The 18,386-nt window shown below is 49.0% G+C and overlaps 1 protein-coding gene across 2 annotated transcripts in view; it reads left to right on the top strand.

Moving 5' to 3' along the window:
- The first annotated feature begins 5,651 nt into the window (after nt 1–5,651).
- CRKL (CRK like proto-oncogene, adaptor protein) overlaps nt 5,652–18,386 on the top strand; it is a 37,040-nt gene continuing 24,305 nt past the window's right edge. Inside the window, exons 1-2 of one of the 2 annotated variants that reach the window (XR_016227379.1) lie at nt 5,652–6,516; nt 15,252–15,717. Coding sequence is in view for 1 of the 2 variants with exons in the window: in XM_002719717.6 (XP_002719763.2) it covers nt 6,206–6,516; nt 15,252–15,717 (777 nt within the window). In the remaining variant the exon portion in view is untranslated. The remainder of the gene's footprint in view (nt 6,517–15,251; nt 15,718–18,386) is intronic. The other variant, XM_002719717.6, reaches the window with a different exon arrangement.

The following is an 18,386-nucleotide window of genomic DNA, read 5'->3' as shown; positions in this document are numbered from 1 at the left end:
ATGAAATAGTTTTTAAAAAGTTAGTTTCACATGAAAGATCTGGGTGGGTGAGACCCCAGTGGAAAGAAGGGGCCATCAAAGAAGAATGTACTTTTCTCTGAAGGGAGGAGAGAACGTCCACTTTGCTTATGGCCTGGTCTAAATACTGATGGAGTTTGTGGATTCAGAAGGTTTCCATTGCCTAGGCAGCTCATGTCAAGAGCTTCAGGTTGGGCCTGGCGCCATGGCTCACTTGGCTAATCCTCCACCTGCGGCGCCAGCATCCCATATGGGTGCCGGGTTCTAGTCCCAGTTGCTCCTCTTCCAGTTCAGCTCCCTGCTGTGGCCCAGGAGGGCAGTGGAGGATGGCCCAAGTCCTTGGACCCTGCACCCCATGGGAGACCAGGAGGAGGCACCTGGCTCCTGGCTTCAGATTGGCACAGCACCGGCCGCAGTGGCCATTTGGGGGGTGAACCAACGGAAGGAAGACCTTTCTCTCTTTCTCTCTCTCACTGTCTGTACCTCTACCTGTCAAATAAATAAGTAAATAAATAATCTTTTAAAAAAAAAGAGCCTCAGGTGATCACTGACATCATACACAAGAGTGTTAATTGTTAAAGTAACAACAGGAGTCATAAGTATGTCTGAGTGCTCACAAAAGATGTATCATTCTTGGGTGCTTTGCTAAAGTTAATTTTTTCTAAAACAAACAAAAAAGAAGGGAAATTAACCCCAAGACTTTGAACAACCCTTGTCTGGAATGTTGAGGAACAGTTTTTTTGTTTTGTTTTGTTTTTTTCCGTGTAAATTGTTGAACTCTTTACTTAGTATAGAGTTGATTTTCTGTGTATAATAAAGTTAATAAAAAATGGATCTTAGTGGAGAATGGGACTGGGAATGGGAGAAGGAGGAGGACAGGTGGGAATGTGGTGGGAGGGCGGGTATGGTGGGAAGATTCATTATATTCCTAAAGTTATACTTATGAAACGCATGAAGTCTGTATTCCTTACATAAAAGGTTTCTTTGGGGAGGGGGAAATATGATAGTTTCAGGGGCCAGCGCTGTGGCAGAGCAGGTAAAGCTGCTGCCTGCAGTGCCGGCATTCCATATGATCACCAGTTCGAGTCCCAGCTGACCCACCTCTGACCCAGCTCTCTGCTGTGGCCTGGGAAAGCAGTAGAAGATGGCCCAAGTCTTTGAGTCCCTGCACCCACGTGGGAGACCCGGACAAAGCTCCTGGCTTCTGGCTCCTGGCTTCAGATTGGCAAAGCTGCAGCCACTGTGGCCATCTGGGGAGTGAACCAGCAGATGGAAGACCTCTCTCTCTCTCTCTGCCTCTACCTCTGTAACTCTGCCTTTCAAATAAATAAATAAATCTTTAAACAGTTAGCTTCAAATACATTTTAAAAATATATTTATTATCTAAAAACAGATAACTACACAAGCTAAAATAAATTTTCAGTTTTCTCTGACTTCTCATCTTTTATTTTTTTAAAGGGAGAGTCTCTCTCTTTTTTTTTTTTTTTAAGGTTTATTTATTTATTTATTTGAAAGGCAGAGTTATAGAAAGGCAGAGAGAGAGAAAGTCTTCCATCCAATGGTTCATTCCCCAAATGGCCACAATGGTGAGTTGGGCCAATCTGAATCCAGGAACCAAGAACTTCTTCTGGGTCTCCCATGCAGGTGCAAGGGCCCAAGCACTTGGGCCATTTTCTGCTGCTTTCCCAGGCCATAGCAGAGAGCTGGATGGGAAGTGGAGCAGCCAGGATTTGAACCCAGCGCCCACATGGGATGCAGGCACTGCAGGTGGTGGCTTTCACCCACCATGCCATAGTACCAGCATTGTCTTCTTCTCAGCTTAAGCCTACATTCAGTACATACTGAATCAAGCCTTAGCCGGCTAATTAAGACAACATCCCACATCAGAGTTTCATGCCTGCCTCAGCTCCCTGCTAATGCAGACCCTGGGAGGCAGTGGTGATGGCTCAAGTAATTGGGTTCCTGCCATCCATCTGGAAGACCTCACTGAGTTCCCGGGTCCAGGTTCCAGCCCAGCCCAATCCCAGCCATTGCAGGTATTTGGGAAGTGAACCAGCAAATGGGAACTCCTTTTTCTACCTCTCAAATAAATTTAAAACAATAAATCATTATGGATTCATTAAGTATTATGTGCTGGTCAAATATGTTAGGCACTGGAAATACAACAAAAAAAAAATGCTACATTCTGCCCACAAAATACTCAGATTAGGAAGGGAGAGACACCTATAAAAAACTGCAGTAGAATGTGGTAAGAGGCCGGCGCCGCGGCTCACTAGGCTAATCCTCCGCCTAGCGGCGCCGGCACACCGGGTTCTAGTCCCGGTCGGGGCGCCGGATTCTGTCCCGGTTGCCCCTCTTCCAGGCCAGCCCTCTGCTGTGGCCAGGGAGTGCAGTGGAGGATGGCCCAGGTGCTTGGGCCCTGCACCCCATGGGAGACCAGGAAAAGCACCTGGCTCCTGGCTCCTGCCATCGGATCAGCGCGGTGCGCCGGCCGCAGCGCGCCGGCCGCGGCGGCCATTGGAGGGTGAACCAACGGCAAAGGAAGACCTTTCTCTCTGTCTCTCTCTCTCACTGTCCACTCTGCCTGTCAAAAAAAAAAAAAAAAGAATGTGGTAAGAATTAACTTGGGCTTTGACCACAATGTTTGCATAGTAATCATAAGGTGTGTTCAGTTTTTGTTCTACTCTATTTATTTATTTTTGTAAAGATTATTTATTTGAAAGGCAGAGTTACAGAGAGAAAAGGAAAGACAGATAGTGATCTGCTGATCTTCTATCTGCTGGTTTACTTCCCAAACAGCGGCAATGGCTGGGGCTGAGCCAGGCCAAAGTCAGGATCCTGGAGCTTCTTCCGGGTCTCCTACATGGGGACAGCAGCCTGAGCACTTGGGCCATCTGCTGCTGCTTTCCCAGGCACATGAGCAGGGAGCTGGATCAGAAGCAGAGCACCCTGGTCTTGAACCAGTGCCCATAGGGATGCCGGCATCACAGGTGGTGGCTTTAGGTGGCCCGGCGCCACAATGCCGGCCCTGTGTTCTTCGTCTTAGAATATACATGTTTGGAGTCACCGGTGAGATCACCCCCTAATGTGTTTATGATGATTACTAGTCTGTCAGAGAAGCCGCTACAGAGGTGAAGGGCTGAGCCTATTCTACACTTGGAGGCTGGAGCAAGATGTTACACAAAGAGGCTGAGAACGTATATTTGGAGATGTAAAGAAAAATCATGTTAATGTCACCAGCGTTTAAAAAAACAAGTTTTTCCAAAAGAGGAAGTTTTCAATATAAACATAGGGCCAAGCAGATCAAGGGTAATGATATTTTCAAAGGAGATCACTATTGACCCTTAAAAACCTAGCCAAGCACTATTTCTAAGCTCTTTCCATACATTAGCTTAATACGGCTGCTTCTACCCAGGAGGTAAGTGCAATCATGATTCCTTTATTTTATTTTATTTTATTTTATTTTATTTTATTTTATTTTGACAGGCAGAGTGGACAGTGAGAGAGAGAGACAGAGAGAAAGGTCTTCCTTTGCCGTTGGCCACCACGGCCGGCGCACCACGCTGATCCGAAGCCAGGAGCCAGGTGCTTATCCTGGTCTCCCATGGGGTGCAGGGCCCAAGCACTTGGGCCATCCTCCACTGCACTCCCTGGCCACAGCAGAGAGCTGGCCTGGAAGAGGGGCAACCGGAACAGAAACCGGTGCCCCGACTGGGACTAGAACCTGGTGTGCCGGCGCCGCAAGGTGGAGGATTGGCCTAGTGAGCTGCGGCACTGGCCCCTTAATTTATTTTTTTAGATTTATTTGAGAGAGAGAGAGAGGGAGGGAGGGAGAAGGTCTTTGATTTGCTGGCTCACTCCCCAAATGCCTGCAACAGCCTGGGCTGCACCAGGCCGAAGCCGGGTACATGGGACTTCATCCAGATCTCTCACATGGGTGGCAGGGGCCCAAGTCCTCGGGCCATATCTGCTGCTTTACCAGGCGCATTAGCAGGGAGCTGGATGGGAAGCAGTCCCCCATTAGCTGGGACGTGAACCTAACAGCAGCTTAACCCACTGGGCCACACTCCTATCACTCCCATTTTGTTTTCAAGATTTATTTTATGTATTTGAAAGACAGAGTTACAGAGAGAGGTAGAGACAAAGGGAGAGGTCTTCCATCCGCTGGTTCAATCCCCAGATGGCTGCAACAGCCAGAGCTGTGCCAATCCGAAGCCAAGAGCCAGGCACTTCTTCCGGGTCTCCCACGTGGGTGCAGGGGCCCAAGGACTTGAATCATCTTCTACTGGTTTCCCAGGCCATAGCAGAGAGCTGGATCAGAAGTGAAGCAGCGGGGACTCGAACCGGTGCCCATATGGGATGGCAGTGCTTCAGCCCAGGGCTTTAACCCGCTGAGCCACAGCGCTGGCCCCTACCACTTCCATTTTATAGATGAGGCACATTATTAAGTAACTGGCCCAAGGGCACCCAGATAGTCAACTGACTAAGCCAGGATTCAAACCCAGGCAGTCAGCTTCAGGTCCTGTGCTTTTTTCAAATCGCACCTGAGCCAGCACATCTCTGGAGAAGATGAAAACCTACTTATCCAGAATCACAAAAAGCGATAGATTTTCACATTCGGCTGGGCCTAGGGTGGACCCTACAACCTAGGACACGTTCAGCTTGCTGCGGGAGACGGGCAGAGAGGCGCCAACCGCTAAGTCTGGTTTACCTGCAATGTCCTTAGCAAGGAAATCCAAGTTTGCTTCTCTCTACTCAGCCATGCTTTCTGCGGCCAATTCCGAGGGCACATGCACCCTGACGACTTTTCTCAACAGTCACTCACTTAACAAATATTTGCGCAGGGACTCAAGGCCAGACATTGTGCAAGGCAGACAAGACAAAGGTGAACCAAGACAGACGAGATCTCTGCTCTCTTAAAAACATACTTTCTCGTGGAGGATGCAGGGGGAGGGAACAGGCTTGGGAGGGCATGGCTGGAGCTGGGTAAGCAAGGGGCGCGCCGGGGGGCGGGTGAGTCTTGGGAGATTAATTTGGAGGGGCTGGCGGAATCCGGAGCGGAGGGAGCCCTCAGGGCCACGCCCGAGAGGCATTTTGCTTGCAGCCACTCAGAGCCCGTGGCTGCGGCTGTCCTAGCCCACTTAACCCCGGGTCAATCCAACCTTCATACCCCCTATTGATATCAATCAGGACACTTAGCCACCTGGAGTCCCTCGGCCTTTCAGGTCACCTAGGGCCTGCGTCATCCACTCGCCTCCAGGACTCATCCTCTGGCCGGGCTCCCTCGGGCCGCTTAGACCCGGCCAGGTCACCTCAGTGCCACGCCTCCATGGCCCGCGATTCGCCCGGCACGTTACGCTTTGTTTCCCAGAAGCAGGTTTTCAACCCGCCGCTCCCTCCTCAGCTCCAGCTGTTTTCCTGCCAGCGCTGGGAGGCCCAGCGGCCGCAGCGCCCCCGGCGGCGGCGGCGGCGGAGGACCGAGGCCCAGGAAGGGAGTGCCCCCCGCCCCCCACCTCCTCAGCCTCCTCCCGGAACGCGGGAGCGGGCGCGAGCGGCGCGCGCCCGGACCGCCCCGACCGTGCTCCTGATTGGCTGTGCCCCGTGACGTCACGGGGAGGGCCTCGGCGGCCGCAGGGAGCCGGAGCTCCCGCGCGTGCGCAGACGGAGCGCGCTGAGCAGAGGGGGGTGGTGGCCGGTCGCTTGTCCCGCGTCCGCCATTTTGTTGCTGTGGCTATTGGGAACGGGCTGGTCCAAACTGCCCCGGAGGCACGAAGCTCTCTGGAGTCCGGTGCTTCGTGTGACGGCGTGGGGGGTCCGTGAAGACTTGTGGGGCTGCGGAGCCGGTGCGTTCTAGGCCGGGAGTCACCGGAGCCACCCCCTCCCGGCCCCGGGACGCCAGGCAGCCAGATAACCCCGGGGCGGCCTCCGCTGCGGCTCGGCGTCGCCCGCCCAAGGCTCTGCCCCGCATCCCCCCGGGCCGGCTCTCTGTGTGAGGCGGCCTCGGAGCAGGCGGGCGGCGGCAGAGGATGCTGCGGGCCCGGAGCCCAGAGAAAGGTGCTGGCCGGGCCGTGTGAGCGCGCTCCGCGGTGTGCCCAGAGGCCCTGCCTCGGCCCCAGCGCCGTCTGCCGAGCTTCCAGGCTTCCAGGGCGGGCGAGAGCAGCCGCCACCCCGCCGTCGGCCCGACACCATGTCTTCGGCCAGGTTCGACTCCTCAGACCGCGCCTCCTGGTACATGGGGCCGGTGTCTCGCCAGGAGGCGCAGACCCGGCTCCAGGGCCAGCGCCACGGCATGTTCCTGGTGCGCGACTCCTCCACCTGCCCCGGGGATTACGTGCTCTCGGTGTCGGAGAACTCGCGGGTCTCCCACTATATCATCAACTCGCTGCCCAACCGCCGCTTTAAGATCGGGGACCAGGAGTTCGACCACTTGCCGGCCCTGCTGGAGTTCTACAAGATCCACTACCTGGACACCACCACCCTCATCGAGCCCGCGCCCAGGTAACGCGAGCTGCCGCCCTTCCCCGGCGCGCGACCCCCGCCACCGCCGAGGAGGGAGGGGAGGGCATGTCCGGGTGAGGGGCTGGAGCCCGGTCCTCCCCAGCCCTCAATCCAGAACCGCATTGTTCCCCAGAAGGCGTTCCGAACGGGAACGGTTAGTGTCAGGATCTGGGTCACTGGATCAGAGGGCTGCGTGTAAAATCGCGGGAGCGGCGATCGTATAGCTGAAACTCACGCCTTTTGTCATGTTTTCTGCAGTACTAATGGGGTTTTATTTATTTGTTCTTAAAATTTTTTTTGGGGGGGGGGGTGGGACCATAAACTGCTTTTGAGAATTTGAAGATAGCCAGAGGGTGTCTCCACCCGCCAGAAAGTGCCGGTACACGGAGGTTCACCCCTTGCAGATCTCCAGGTTAAGAACCCCTGGGCTGCAGCCCTTGGGTAGTCGCCAAATGAAAATGCTTTAGCGTTTAGCAGCACAAACCTGTAACTGAAAGAAGTGTCGGCTGATGGTCTGGTGCCAAGTTTGAAGCAGCCCAGACACACCTGTTTCACCTTACATGAATGACAAAGAAAAGAGAAAGTGCGACGCCTTCAGCGAGGGCTTTTTTGGGGGGGGGGGAGTTGGGGGGTTGTACCCTCTCCTCAGGTGGATCATTCAATAGGCTCACGCCTTAGTTTCTGTTTTTTAAAGACAAGAACCCGCAGTGACATTACCGAGCATAATGCGCTATTTTATTTGATTGTTTTCTTTAATTGGTTTAAGCGGGTTTTTTTAGCGGTTTATTTTGTTTAAAATTATGCCAAATTGGAATTGAAAAAATTGCCTAGATTTTTTTTCAAAGGATGTTTCACTGCTCAGTTGGTTTCCTAAAACATCTGTTTAAAAAGAACGGGATGTTGATGTAGTTTTTTTCCTGGAGTGAGGTGTTCCTGACTTTATAGATTGCCTAATGACAAGGTATTGTGCTAAACTTAAAACATTAAGAGCTATTATAATTAATTAAAAACACCAACTGAATGCATAAGTGTTGCTTCTGTGAAATAGAGAAGAAAGCAAGCCACAGTGGTATATTGACTGTAAGATTACTTAGCTAAGAGAGAAAGTCATATAAATCAAATACCGTATAACAAAGGCCACGACGCCAAGAATCTCATTGGTCAGACTCCAAATCCTAACCTGCTAGGAGATAAAGTCCGAACGAGTGTCATTCCAGTGTAAGAGGTGGATGCGAACCTTACCACTGTAATATGGTATTTGTAATACAAGTAAATCCCTTCTCTAGTTTGTACAAGTAAACTGCCTCTATGAAGCTGTATTGTGTGGTTATAACGAGGGGACAGTTGCTGTAATACAGCTGTTGGTTTGAAAAAGTGTGAGTTAATGGGTGAGCTTCCACCAGAGGGAGAGAAGGAAGTACGCCTTGGTGGGCTTCCCACTCCCCACAAAACCCAGATTTCCCAGAGGCATCTTCCCAGCGTCGGCGCTCTCATCCATGCCTTACGCCTCTGTACCTTTGGTTGTTCATTGACAGACTCCACCCACGCTCCACCTATTGAAATCCTACCTGTTGTCAGTCCCCTCACAAATAATAGGGTGTTTCGCCCTGATCCTCCCCCTCACAATCCACTTATATAACTCTTTCTCTTTCTCTGTGCCCTCTGCCCATGGTTGCTGTTTTTTCCTGAGTATCCCAGTACTGGTCAAATTAGATCTGGGCTTGATTTACTTTTTTATGCTGAATCTTTTTTTTAAGATTTTTTTTTGAAATTCGGAGTTACAGAGAGAGGGGGAAAAGACAGAGACCCTCCATCCTCTCTGGTTCACTCCCCAAATGGCAGTAACAGTCAGGGCTGGACCAGGCCCAAGCCAGGAGTCTGGAACCCCATCTAGGTCTCTGTTGTGGGTGGTAGGGGCCTAAGCCCTGGGTCATCTTCCACTCTTCTCTCAGGCGCATTAGAGGGAGCTGGATTGGAAGTGGAGCAGCTGGGACTTGAAGTTGAACCAGTGGTCATGTGAGATGCCAGTGTTGCAGGTGGTGGCACCACAGTGCCTGAGCTCTTGTTAGGCTGGATCTTTGAGGTGCTACTCCCAAGCTTGAAATTCACAGAAAGCTAGTGGTTAGTGGAAAGTTACCAAATGGAAGACTCAGTGTGGTATGTCTTCACAACCCTAAACAGGATAAATTCAACGATTTATCTTCAGGCATCAGAACTGAACCAGTTTTGGGCCCCTTGGCTAACAGTTCATTTATTTGGTTTTGTTGTTCCATTGTTGAAGGTCATAACTGAAGTGTTTTCCTCAGAAGTTAAGGGCAGATGCTTTTATGTCCGGTCATATTTATTGGCATTTTTCTTAATTCTTCATTTTCTATTTTCATTCTGAACTCTAACCAGCACTCATAAGGGACATTGGCCTCAGAGGTGGCGATTTAACTGCTGCACCACAGTGTCACCCCTATTGACAGATACTCCCTCGTGGATTTTCCATATTAGTGGAGGAGACAGACTAAAAAGTACTTGGAAGAGTAATACAACAAAGGAAAGGACCTTCCTGAGGCAGTACGGTCACAGAAAGCATGGCCACTGTAGAAACAGCAAGCTTGGACTGGAGGAGTCTTCCAGGCAGAGGGGAAAGCTTGTGCAAAGTTCTGAGAAAGCAGTGTTGGTTCTGGGAGGAGAAATGGGTTTACTTGAGAAGAATTCAGAAATAGTGGACAAGGGAAGGAAATTGGTTTTATTTAAAGTGAGATGGGCTCCTTGAAAGGAAGGAAGTTGTCAGTGTAATCCAGGTGCAAAATGATGGTGACTGATAGTGACAGTGAGTCTGTGACTGAGAGGTGCCTATCATGGAGATAAAATTGATGTTTCTGATGACTGGGAGGCATGATGGGGGAGAAGCAAGATCATGGTGTGATGTATTTGTAGCTGTGTGTCCTCTAGGTTTATTTTATTAATTGTTTTTCCTATTTGTTGGATTCCTGTGGTGGGTTTTAAATTTACCCTCCACCGGGTATCCATGTTGAATGGCTTTCGTTGATTTTGAACGAGCCAGTAGAATTCTCCTTCTGCACATGGCTGTCATTTTTATGATGCAGATCATTTGATGAACAGGAATCTTGTAGTGGTTTTCTTTCCCATTTTATTTGATTGGAAGCATTCTAAAGAAGGTTTCTGGACAAATTGTCGGAATATGCAGATGGTCTTTTTTGTTTGTTTTTAGTTTTTATTATTTGAGGGGTGGAGAGGGCACCCATCCACTGGTTCACTCCTCAAAAATGCCAGAATGATCACAGCTGAGCCTAACTGAAGCCAGGATCCTGGGACTCAATCTGGGTTTCTCACATGGGTGTGAGGAGCCAGAGTTGGGAATCAGATCCAGGCACTGGATGTGGGTACCTGAACCACCAAGCCAAATGTCCACTCCTGTCTAGTTCTAGTTTATGTAGATAATATGCAGGATAAGAAAAAAGATCATCAGAAATAAAAATTTATCATTAAGAACTGAGGGAACTTGACCCTTTGAGAAAATCATGTCTGTTTTCACTCAACAGACATTGAACATTGAGTTTATCTGGTAATTCGGAGCCAGCATTTAATCTGATGGTTCCTGTCATGCTCCTGGGGGAGCTTGCTGGTTCCTGAGGGTTTTGTTTTGTTTAAGGCCACTTCCACACGTGGTAAATGAGAGAACCAAGAAAGGGTGTTTAGTCTAACCGAAGAGCCCAGAGGTAGACCCCCACACCTGTGATGGAGAAAGCACCTCGATACCTCCGTCCACATACCCTGTTCTAAATATTATGGACGCAGATGTAAACTTTCATAATTGGGAATAGAGGAGAAGGATTACCAGCGGCTTTGATCAGCATGGAATTTGACCCTTTGATTTAAGCCAACCGGTAGTGTAAATCACCCAAGTTTGCTTCGTTATGCTGAGAATGGAAGCTTGTCCAGTTAAGAGTTGTATTCCTATGCATGTAAAGTGCTGGAAGCCAGGGGCTGGTGTTGTGGTGCAGCGAGTTGAGTAGCTGCTTGTGACGCCAGCATTCCCTATCAGAGCGCTGGTTTAGATCCCGGCTGCTGTGCTTCTGATCCAACTGAAGACAGTGGAGGATGGCTTCAGTGCTTGGTTCCCTGCCACCCTGTGGAAAGATCATGCATGGAGCTCCTGGCTTCACCCCGGTCCAGCCCCAGCAGGTGCTGCCATTTGAGGAGTGAACCAGCAAATTGAAGATCTCTGTTTCTACCTCTCTCTCTCTGTCACTCTGCCTTTCAGATAAAATCTTGGAAAAAAAAAAACAAACTACTGGAAGCCATTTGATTTGTGGCTTTTTGTCAGACCGTTTGTTCTGAACAGATGAACTAAATGATTTCTAAGGGTCCTTGAGGCCGGAATATTTTAGTTCTTTGTGATGAGTAAAAGTGGACCCTGCTTATTAATGGGAGTTGAGATTATCCTGAGCCAAGATCATTACAAGCAAGGTGGGGCCACCAGGCATGTGTCAGCTTGCCTGGAATGATGGCTGAGAACGTCAGGCTAAGAACCTGGAAATACAGGCGGAGGAATGATAAGGTGAGCGGACTGCACAGGCGCACCAAGTGGCACACGGAGTTCTCCTTGTCTGTATAACAGAGCTAAACCAGAGTTAGGTCCTTAGCGCTACAAGCTGGGCTTTTGTGCTTTCAGAAGGAAACAGGAATGGAAATAGGAATGGGAAGTTCTAACATTTGCAGACCTGTGTACCAGTACTAGACAAAGCATATTATGGGAGTAAACCATGGGTTTTTGTTTCTCAGAAGTTCAGTTTGTTGAAAAAAAGGTGATTACCTGTGCCTGAGGAGTCCCACCAGGCTCAGAGGGCTTGCTCTTTCCGGTTCTGGAAGGATGGGAACAAGGATCTGAGAGAGAAGAGGTGGTGGGTGGTGCCTGCTGGGAAAGGCAAGGATTTGTAATTAATGTGAGTGATGCGCTGGAAGCTAGGTAGGAGGGATAAAGCTGACTTGGAAAGCCGGGGCCCCTCTCCCCCACCCCCATGCCTTGTAAATGAGTCTGGCAGTGGGAGCCCGCCAGGTTTTTACTTTTTAGAAACTGTTCTGGTGTGGACTGGGTTAGGGAGAGACTGGAAGTTAATTAAGCGCTACTATGGGAGAGAAACCATGACCAGCGGAACTAAGATTAACTCTGTTGGGAATGTAAAGTGGGGACTCAATCCTTGCTTGGCAGTTGAGCGTAGAAAGTGAGGGAAGAGGCCGGCACTGTGGCTCACTTGGCTAATCCTCCACCTGCCGCGGTTCTAGTCCTGGTCGGGGCGACGGATTCTGTCTCGGTTGCTCCTCTTCCAGTCCAGCTCTCTGCTGTGGCCCGGGAAGGCAGTGGAGGATGGCCCAAGTGCTTGGGCCCTGCACCCGCATGGAAGACCAGGAGGAAGCACCTGGCTCCTGGCTTTGGATCGGCACAGCGCACTGGCCGTAGTGGCCATTTGAGGGGTGAACCAACGGAAAAGGAAGACCTTTCTCTCTAACTCTGCCTGTAAAAAAAGAAAAGAAAAAGAAAGTGAGGGAAGAGGTTTGACTTCAGAGAGGATTAAGAAATGCCTTTGAGGGAAGAGAAAGGATTAGGTGAGGGGGGCAGTTGTTTTCAATAGGAAGTCTTTTGGGGAACCTAATGGCAGCCAGGTGTGCTTTAGTAACCTGATGGATTTGTTACTGAGGGAAGAGGTGGGGACTGAATATGTTGGTTTGGCCCTTAGAATCACACAGAATGGGGCCGGTGCTGTGGCTCAGCGGGTTAAAGCTGCGGCGCCAGCATCTCATATGGGGGTTAGTTCCAGTCTGAGGTAGTTTCCAATTCAGCCCCCTACTAATGTGCCTGGGAACGCATATGGGAGACTGGAAGAAGCTCGACCTGACTGTTGGGGCCATTTAGGGAGTGAACCAGTGGATGGAAGATCTTTCTCTCCCTCTCTCTAACTCTACCTTTCAAATAAATAAATCTTTAGGAAAAAAAAAAAAAACTGGAATGAGCAAAGCAAGAGATGTGGAAGGAAGGTGAGGGGTGTATTGCATGTAGGCCAACAGGTGAAAGCTTTTTCTCTCTCAAAATAATGTTTGAGATAAGTTTATTGTAGTGCAACAATTTGAAATCTAGCTTTTTTTTTTTTTTTTTTTTTTTTTTTTTTTTTTGACAGGCAGAGTGGACAGTGAGAGAGAGACAGAGAGAAAGGTCTTCCTTTGCCATTGGTTCACCCTCCAATGGCCGCCGTGGCCGGCGCGCTGCAGCCGGCGCACCACGCTGTTCCGATGGCAGGAGCCAGGTGCTTCTCCTGGTCTCCCATGGGGTGCAGGGCCCAAGCACTTGGGCCATCCTCCACTGCACTCCCTGGCCACAGGAGAGAGCTGGCCTGGAAGAGGGGCAACCGAGACAGAATCCGGCGCCCCGACCAGGACTAGAACCCGGTGTGCCGGCGCCGCAAGGCGGAGGATTAGCCTAGTGAGCCACGGCACCGGCCCACACCTGATATTTTTAAGACAAACTGCTATTAAGCAGTTTGCCCTTGGTTATAAAATTGTTAATAAGTAACAAGGCCTTTGAAATTTTAAATCAAGCTCCTAATCACCTAATCATTATGACTTATGAAAGTAGTTGTAGTAAAAAGAGATACAAGGTTTTGTTTTTGTTTTTGTTTTAAGATTTATTTTTCCCCTGTGCTGTGTGGCATAGTGGGCTAAGCCTCAGGTGCCGGCATCCCATATGGGCACTGGTCCCAGTCCAGCTCTCTGCTATGGCCTGGGAAAGTAGCAGAAGATCGTGCAAATCCTTGGGCCCCTGCACCTGCATGGGAGACCGGAAGAAGCTCCTGGCTCCTGGCTTCAGATCAGCCTAGCTCTGGCCGTTGCTTTCATTTGGGGAGTAAACCAGCAGATGGGGGAATCTCTCTCTGCCTCTCTGTAACTCTGCCTTTCAAATAAGTAAATAAATCTTAAAAAAAAAAAAAAAAAAGTAATGTGGCTGTATATATTTAGGGCCATAATAAATGTTCACGTTCTTTAACCTAGTTATTTGAGTTCTGGGAGTCATAAGTTAAAAAAGTGATAAAGGGAAAATATGCTCAAAGTGTGTGGCATTGACGGCTAAACATGAAGAAACAGTGAACTATCCAGGGGCGCTTCCTTATGTTGTGCTCACAGAATGCTGTGACAGTGGAGGTGGTGGAGGCCAGTGATGTGCAGACACACCTGTGCTGTGATTTTAGGAAGAAAAGCTGCCGCAGTTTTTCTGGAGTGGATGCAGGCTTTGGTGAAGCCCCCTCTTAGTGAGATACAAACTCTGGAGGCACCCCAGCCTAGGGTAGATTCTGGGCTTCAGAAAAGGGGAAGGGGAAGAAACGTTTTTTTCCACTTGGTGGCTTTCCAGCTTTTCAAACCTTGTCTCAGGCGAGGAGAGACTCGTGTTTCTGGTGGGTGTTAGCAGGACTGTGCTTGTGTGGCTGACCCTGGGAGTTCATCCTACATGTCGTTGGGCAGATATTAATATATCTGTAGCCACTGCAAAGCTGCAGTGGTGGCAGCAGACTGACGCTTACATGGGGGCTCTGACCTGTGCGTTTTGCAGTGTAAGTTTCATTGATGCTCATTTTGATGATCAGGTGGTAATTTTATTTTGGTAGACATCTGGTTTTTGTACTTTGAGGGACCAGAGGCAGACCTTTCTCATCTTTTCTCTGTGTAGCCAGGGAAATGTGCAGGATGTGTCATTAAATTAGGACTGGGAGAAAGAATTTGTGGCATTTGTGACAAAGTCCAATGGAAGGCAGCTACTGAACTTAAGATTTTAAAAATAAATTAAGATTGGGTATCAGCTGGCACCCTGGGTTCTAGTCCCGGTCGGGGCACCGGATTCTGTCTGGTTGCCCCTCTTCCAGTCTAGCTCTCTGCTGTGGCCCAGGAGTGCAGTGGAGGATGGCCCAGGTCTTTGGGCCCTGCACCCGCATGGGAGACTGGGAGGAAGCATCTGGCTCCCGGCTTTGGATCAGCGCAGCGCGCTGACCATAGCAGCCACTTGGTGGGTGAACCAACGGAAAAAGGAAGACCTTTCTTTCTCTCTCTCTCTCACTAACTCTGTCCAAAAAAAAAAAAAAAAAAAAAATTGGGTATCTATATGTAAACAAAAACTTATAAAGCAGATGTGGTGTGTATATACATTTGACATGTAATTTGAAAAGGCATACTCAGGATATTGACTTTCATTAAAGACTACAGAAAGTACAATCTGAAAGAACCTTCTTACTCCTGAGAATAAATATAGAGAAATAATTCATTATGGAGGAGTGTGGTTTATTAAAAAATTTGATAGGGACCAGCATTGTGGCATAGTGGGCTAAGTTTTTACCTGCAGCACTGGCATCTCATATGGGCTGTGGTTCTAGTCCTGCCTGCTCTTTTTCTGGTCCAGCTCTCTGCTGTGGCCTGGGAAAGCAGTGGAAGATGGCCCAAGTGCTGGGGCCCCTGCACCCCATGGGAGACCTATAGGAAGCTCCTGGCTCTTGACTTCAGATTGGTCCAGTTCTGGCCGTTGTGGCCATTTGGGAGTGAACCAGTGGATGGAAGACCTTTCTCACTGTCTCTCTCTCTCTCTCTGTAACTCTACCTCTAAAATGAATAAAATCTTAAAAAAAAAAAAAAAAAGTTTGATGACACTGGTAAGATTTTTCTCCTAATTTTCTTTCTCTCTTAAGGTATCCAAGCCCACAAATGGGATCTGTCTCGGCACCCAACCTGCCTACAGCAGAAGAAAATCTGGAATATGTACGGACTCTCTATGATTTTCCTGGGAATGATGCTGAAGACCTGCCTTTTAAAAAAGGTGAGATCCTGGTGATAGTAGAGAAGCCTGAAGAACAGTGGTGGAGCGCCCGGAACAAGGATGGTCGGGTCGGGATGATCCCTGTTCCTTATGTTGAAAAGCTCGTGAGATCCTCGCCACACGGAAAGCACGGAAATAGGAATTCCAATAGCTATGGGATCCCAGAACCTGCTCATGCGTATGCTCAACCTCAGACCACAACTCCTCTACCTGCAGTTTCCAGTACTCCTGGGGCAGCCATCAACCCCTTGCCATCCACACAGAATGGACCTGTCTTTGCGAAAGCAATCCAGAAAAGAGTGCCCTGTGCTTACGACAAGACAGCCTTGGCATTAGAGGTAAAACCTGTTAAGACTGTCCTTTTGGGTTCTTTGACGTTTGGTTTTCATTTTCAGTTTTAATTTCTGCAAAGTCATGACTTCTCATTTAAGGTTATGTTCATGGGAGTTAAAAAACTGGGTTATTCTGAAAGATGCAGTTAGTGTTGCAGTTTTTGTCCTTTCCTTCTCCTTGTTTCTTCCAAGTTCTCAGCCTGCTTATTCTTAATTCTTGCTCCTAAAAGCCCCTAGATGTGATTTCAGTAGTTGGTTTTCTTTTCAGTAAGGAAAGATGATAATTAAGAAAGGTCCAGAGGCTGGTGCTGTGGCGTAGCAGGTGAAGCTGCTGCCTGTAGTGCTGGCATCCCATATGGGTGCTGGTTCGAGTCCCAGCTGCTCTACTTTCAATCCAGCTCTCTAATATGGCCTGGGAAAGCAGTAGAAGATGGCCCAAATCCTTTGGCCCCTGCGCCCACATGAAAGACCTGGAAAAAGCTCCTAGCTCCTGGCTTCGGATTGACCCAGCTCTGGCTGTTGTGGCCATTTGGGGAGTGAACCAGTAAATGGAAGATATCCTCCCCCCCCCCCCCCCAGCCTCTCTGTAACTGCCATTCAGATAATAAATAAATCTTAAAAAAAAAAAAAAAAAAAGTCCATGACCTTGAGGAGAAATCAGCATATAGACACATAGTCATTTGTGCAGTTCCCATATTTCTAACCTGCTAAGTAGATCAGCTAGGCAGAGAAATGATTGTAAAATGTTACAGATTTTATAAATTTATAATGTATCATGAAATAGAGCTTGAACATTTTTTTTTTTGACAGGCAGAGTGGACAGTGAGAGAGAGAGACAGAGAGAAAGGTCTTCCTTTGCCGTTGGTTCACCCTCCAATGGCCGCCGCGGCTGGCACGCTGCGGCCGGCGCACCACGCTGTTCCGATGGCAGGAGCCAGGTGCTTCTCCTGGTCTCCCATGGGGTGCAGGGCCCAAGCACTTGGGCCATCCTCCACTGCACTCCCTGGCCACAGCAGAGAGCTGGCCTGGAAGAGGGGCAACCGGGTCAGAATCCGGCGCCCCGACCGGGACTAGAACCTGGTGTGCCAGCGCCGCAAGGTGGAGGATTAGCCTAGTGAGCCACGGCACCGGCCGAGCTTGAACATTTTAATCACCATATCATTTTCTTCTGACTAAATACTAACAGCCTTTTTAAAAAAGAAGACTCTTGTGCCAGAGCTGTGGTGTAGTGGGTTAAGCCACAGCCTGCAACACTGGCATCCCATATGGTGCCGGTTCAAGTCTCAGCTGTTCCACTTCTGATCCAGCTCCCTGCTAATGCACCTGTGAAAGGAGCAAAAGATGGCCCAAGTGTTTGGGCCCTTTCCAAAACCTGAGTGGGAGACCTGCAAGAAGCTCCTGGCTCTTGGCTTGTATTGACCCCGCCTTGGCCATTGCAGCCATTTGAGGAGTGAACCAGTAGATGGAAGACTTCTCTCTCTCTCTCTCTCCCTTCTCTCTGTAATTCTGCCTTTCAAATAAATAGAATCTTTTTTTTTTTTAAAAATTTTGTATTTTCAGAGCGGTCCTGTATACTTCCTTTCTTTTCTTTTAAGATTTATTTGTTTGTTTAAAAGGCAGACACAGATTTACATCCACTGGTTCGTTCCCCTAAATGGCCACAACAGCTAGGATTGGGCCAGGCTGAAGGTAGGAGCCAGGAATTCCATCCTGGTCCCCCATATCAGTGGCAGGGGCCTGCCTTCCCCAGCACATTAGCAGGAAGCTGGATCAGAAACAGAGTAGCCAGCATCACAAGTGGTGGCTTAATCTGCTGTACCACAACACCAGCCCCTTTTTTTATTTTTATTAATTTTTGGCCAGGTATACAAATACATACAATGAGGTACAACCTTATTATTTCATTTTAACTTATTTTAAAAATAGATGTATTCTTTAAATTAACTTATTTGAACAAAACGGAGAGATCATCCATCTACTGGTTCACTCCCCAAATGCCTACAACAGCCAGGGCTGGGCCATGCTAGCCCAGGAACCTTGTTTCCCAGAGTGTGCATTAGCAGGAAGTTGAAATCAGAAGAAGAGTCAGGACATGAACCTTTGCACTCTGATATGGGATGTGGACATTGCAAGAGAAACCTTTTTTTTTTTTTTTTTTTTTTTTTAAATTTTTGACAGGCGGAGTGGACAGTGAGAGAGAGAGACAGAGAGAAAGGTCTTCCTTTTTTGCCGTTGGTTCACCCTCCAATGGCCGCTGCGGCCGGCGCACTGCGCTGATCCGAAGCCAGGAGCCAGGTGCTTCTCCTGGTCTCCCATGCGGGTACAGGGCCCAAGCACCTGGGCCATCCTCTACTGCACTCCTGGGCCACAGCAGAGATCTGGACTGGAAGAGGGACAACCGGGACAGAATCCGGCGCCCCGACCAGGACTAGAACCCGGTGTGCCGGCGCCGCAGGCAGAGGATTAGCCTATTGAGCCGCTGCTCCGGCCGCAAGAGAAATCTTAACTACTATATCAAACACCCTCAAGACCTAAATATCTGCATCAGAACATGGAATTTGGTGCCATAGAGTCCAGCTCTTGTACTTTTGTACTTACTGTTTAACCTGGGGGAGAACACTTCACCTCTGAGGGTTAGTTTCGTTTTATTTTGTTTTCAAAAGATTTTATTTATT

This window comes from Oryctolagus cuniculus, chromosome 21 (genome assembly GCF_051225735.1).
Source record: "Oryctolagus cuniculus isolate XC-2025 breed Fujian yellow rabbit chromosome 21, ASM5122573v1, whole genome shotgun sequence".
Lineage (NCBI taxonomy): Eukaryota > Metazoa > Chordata > Mammalia > Lagomorpha > Leporidae > Oryctolagus > Oryctolagus cuniculus.
This window is presented reverse-complemented; position numbering and strand designations above follow the sequence as displayed.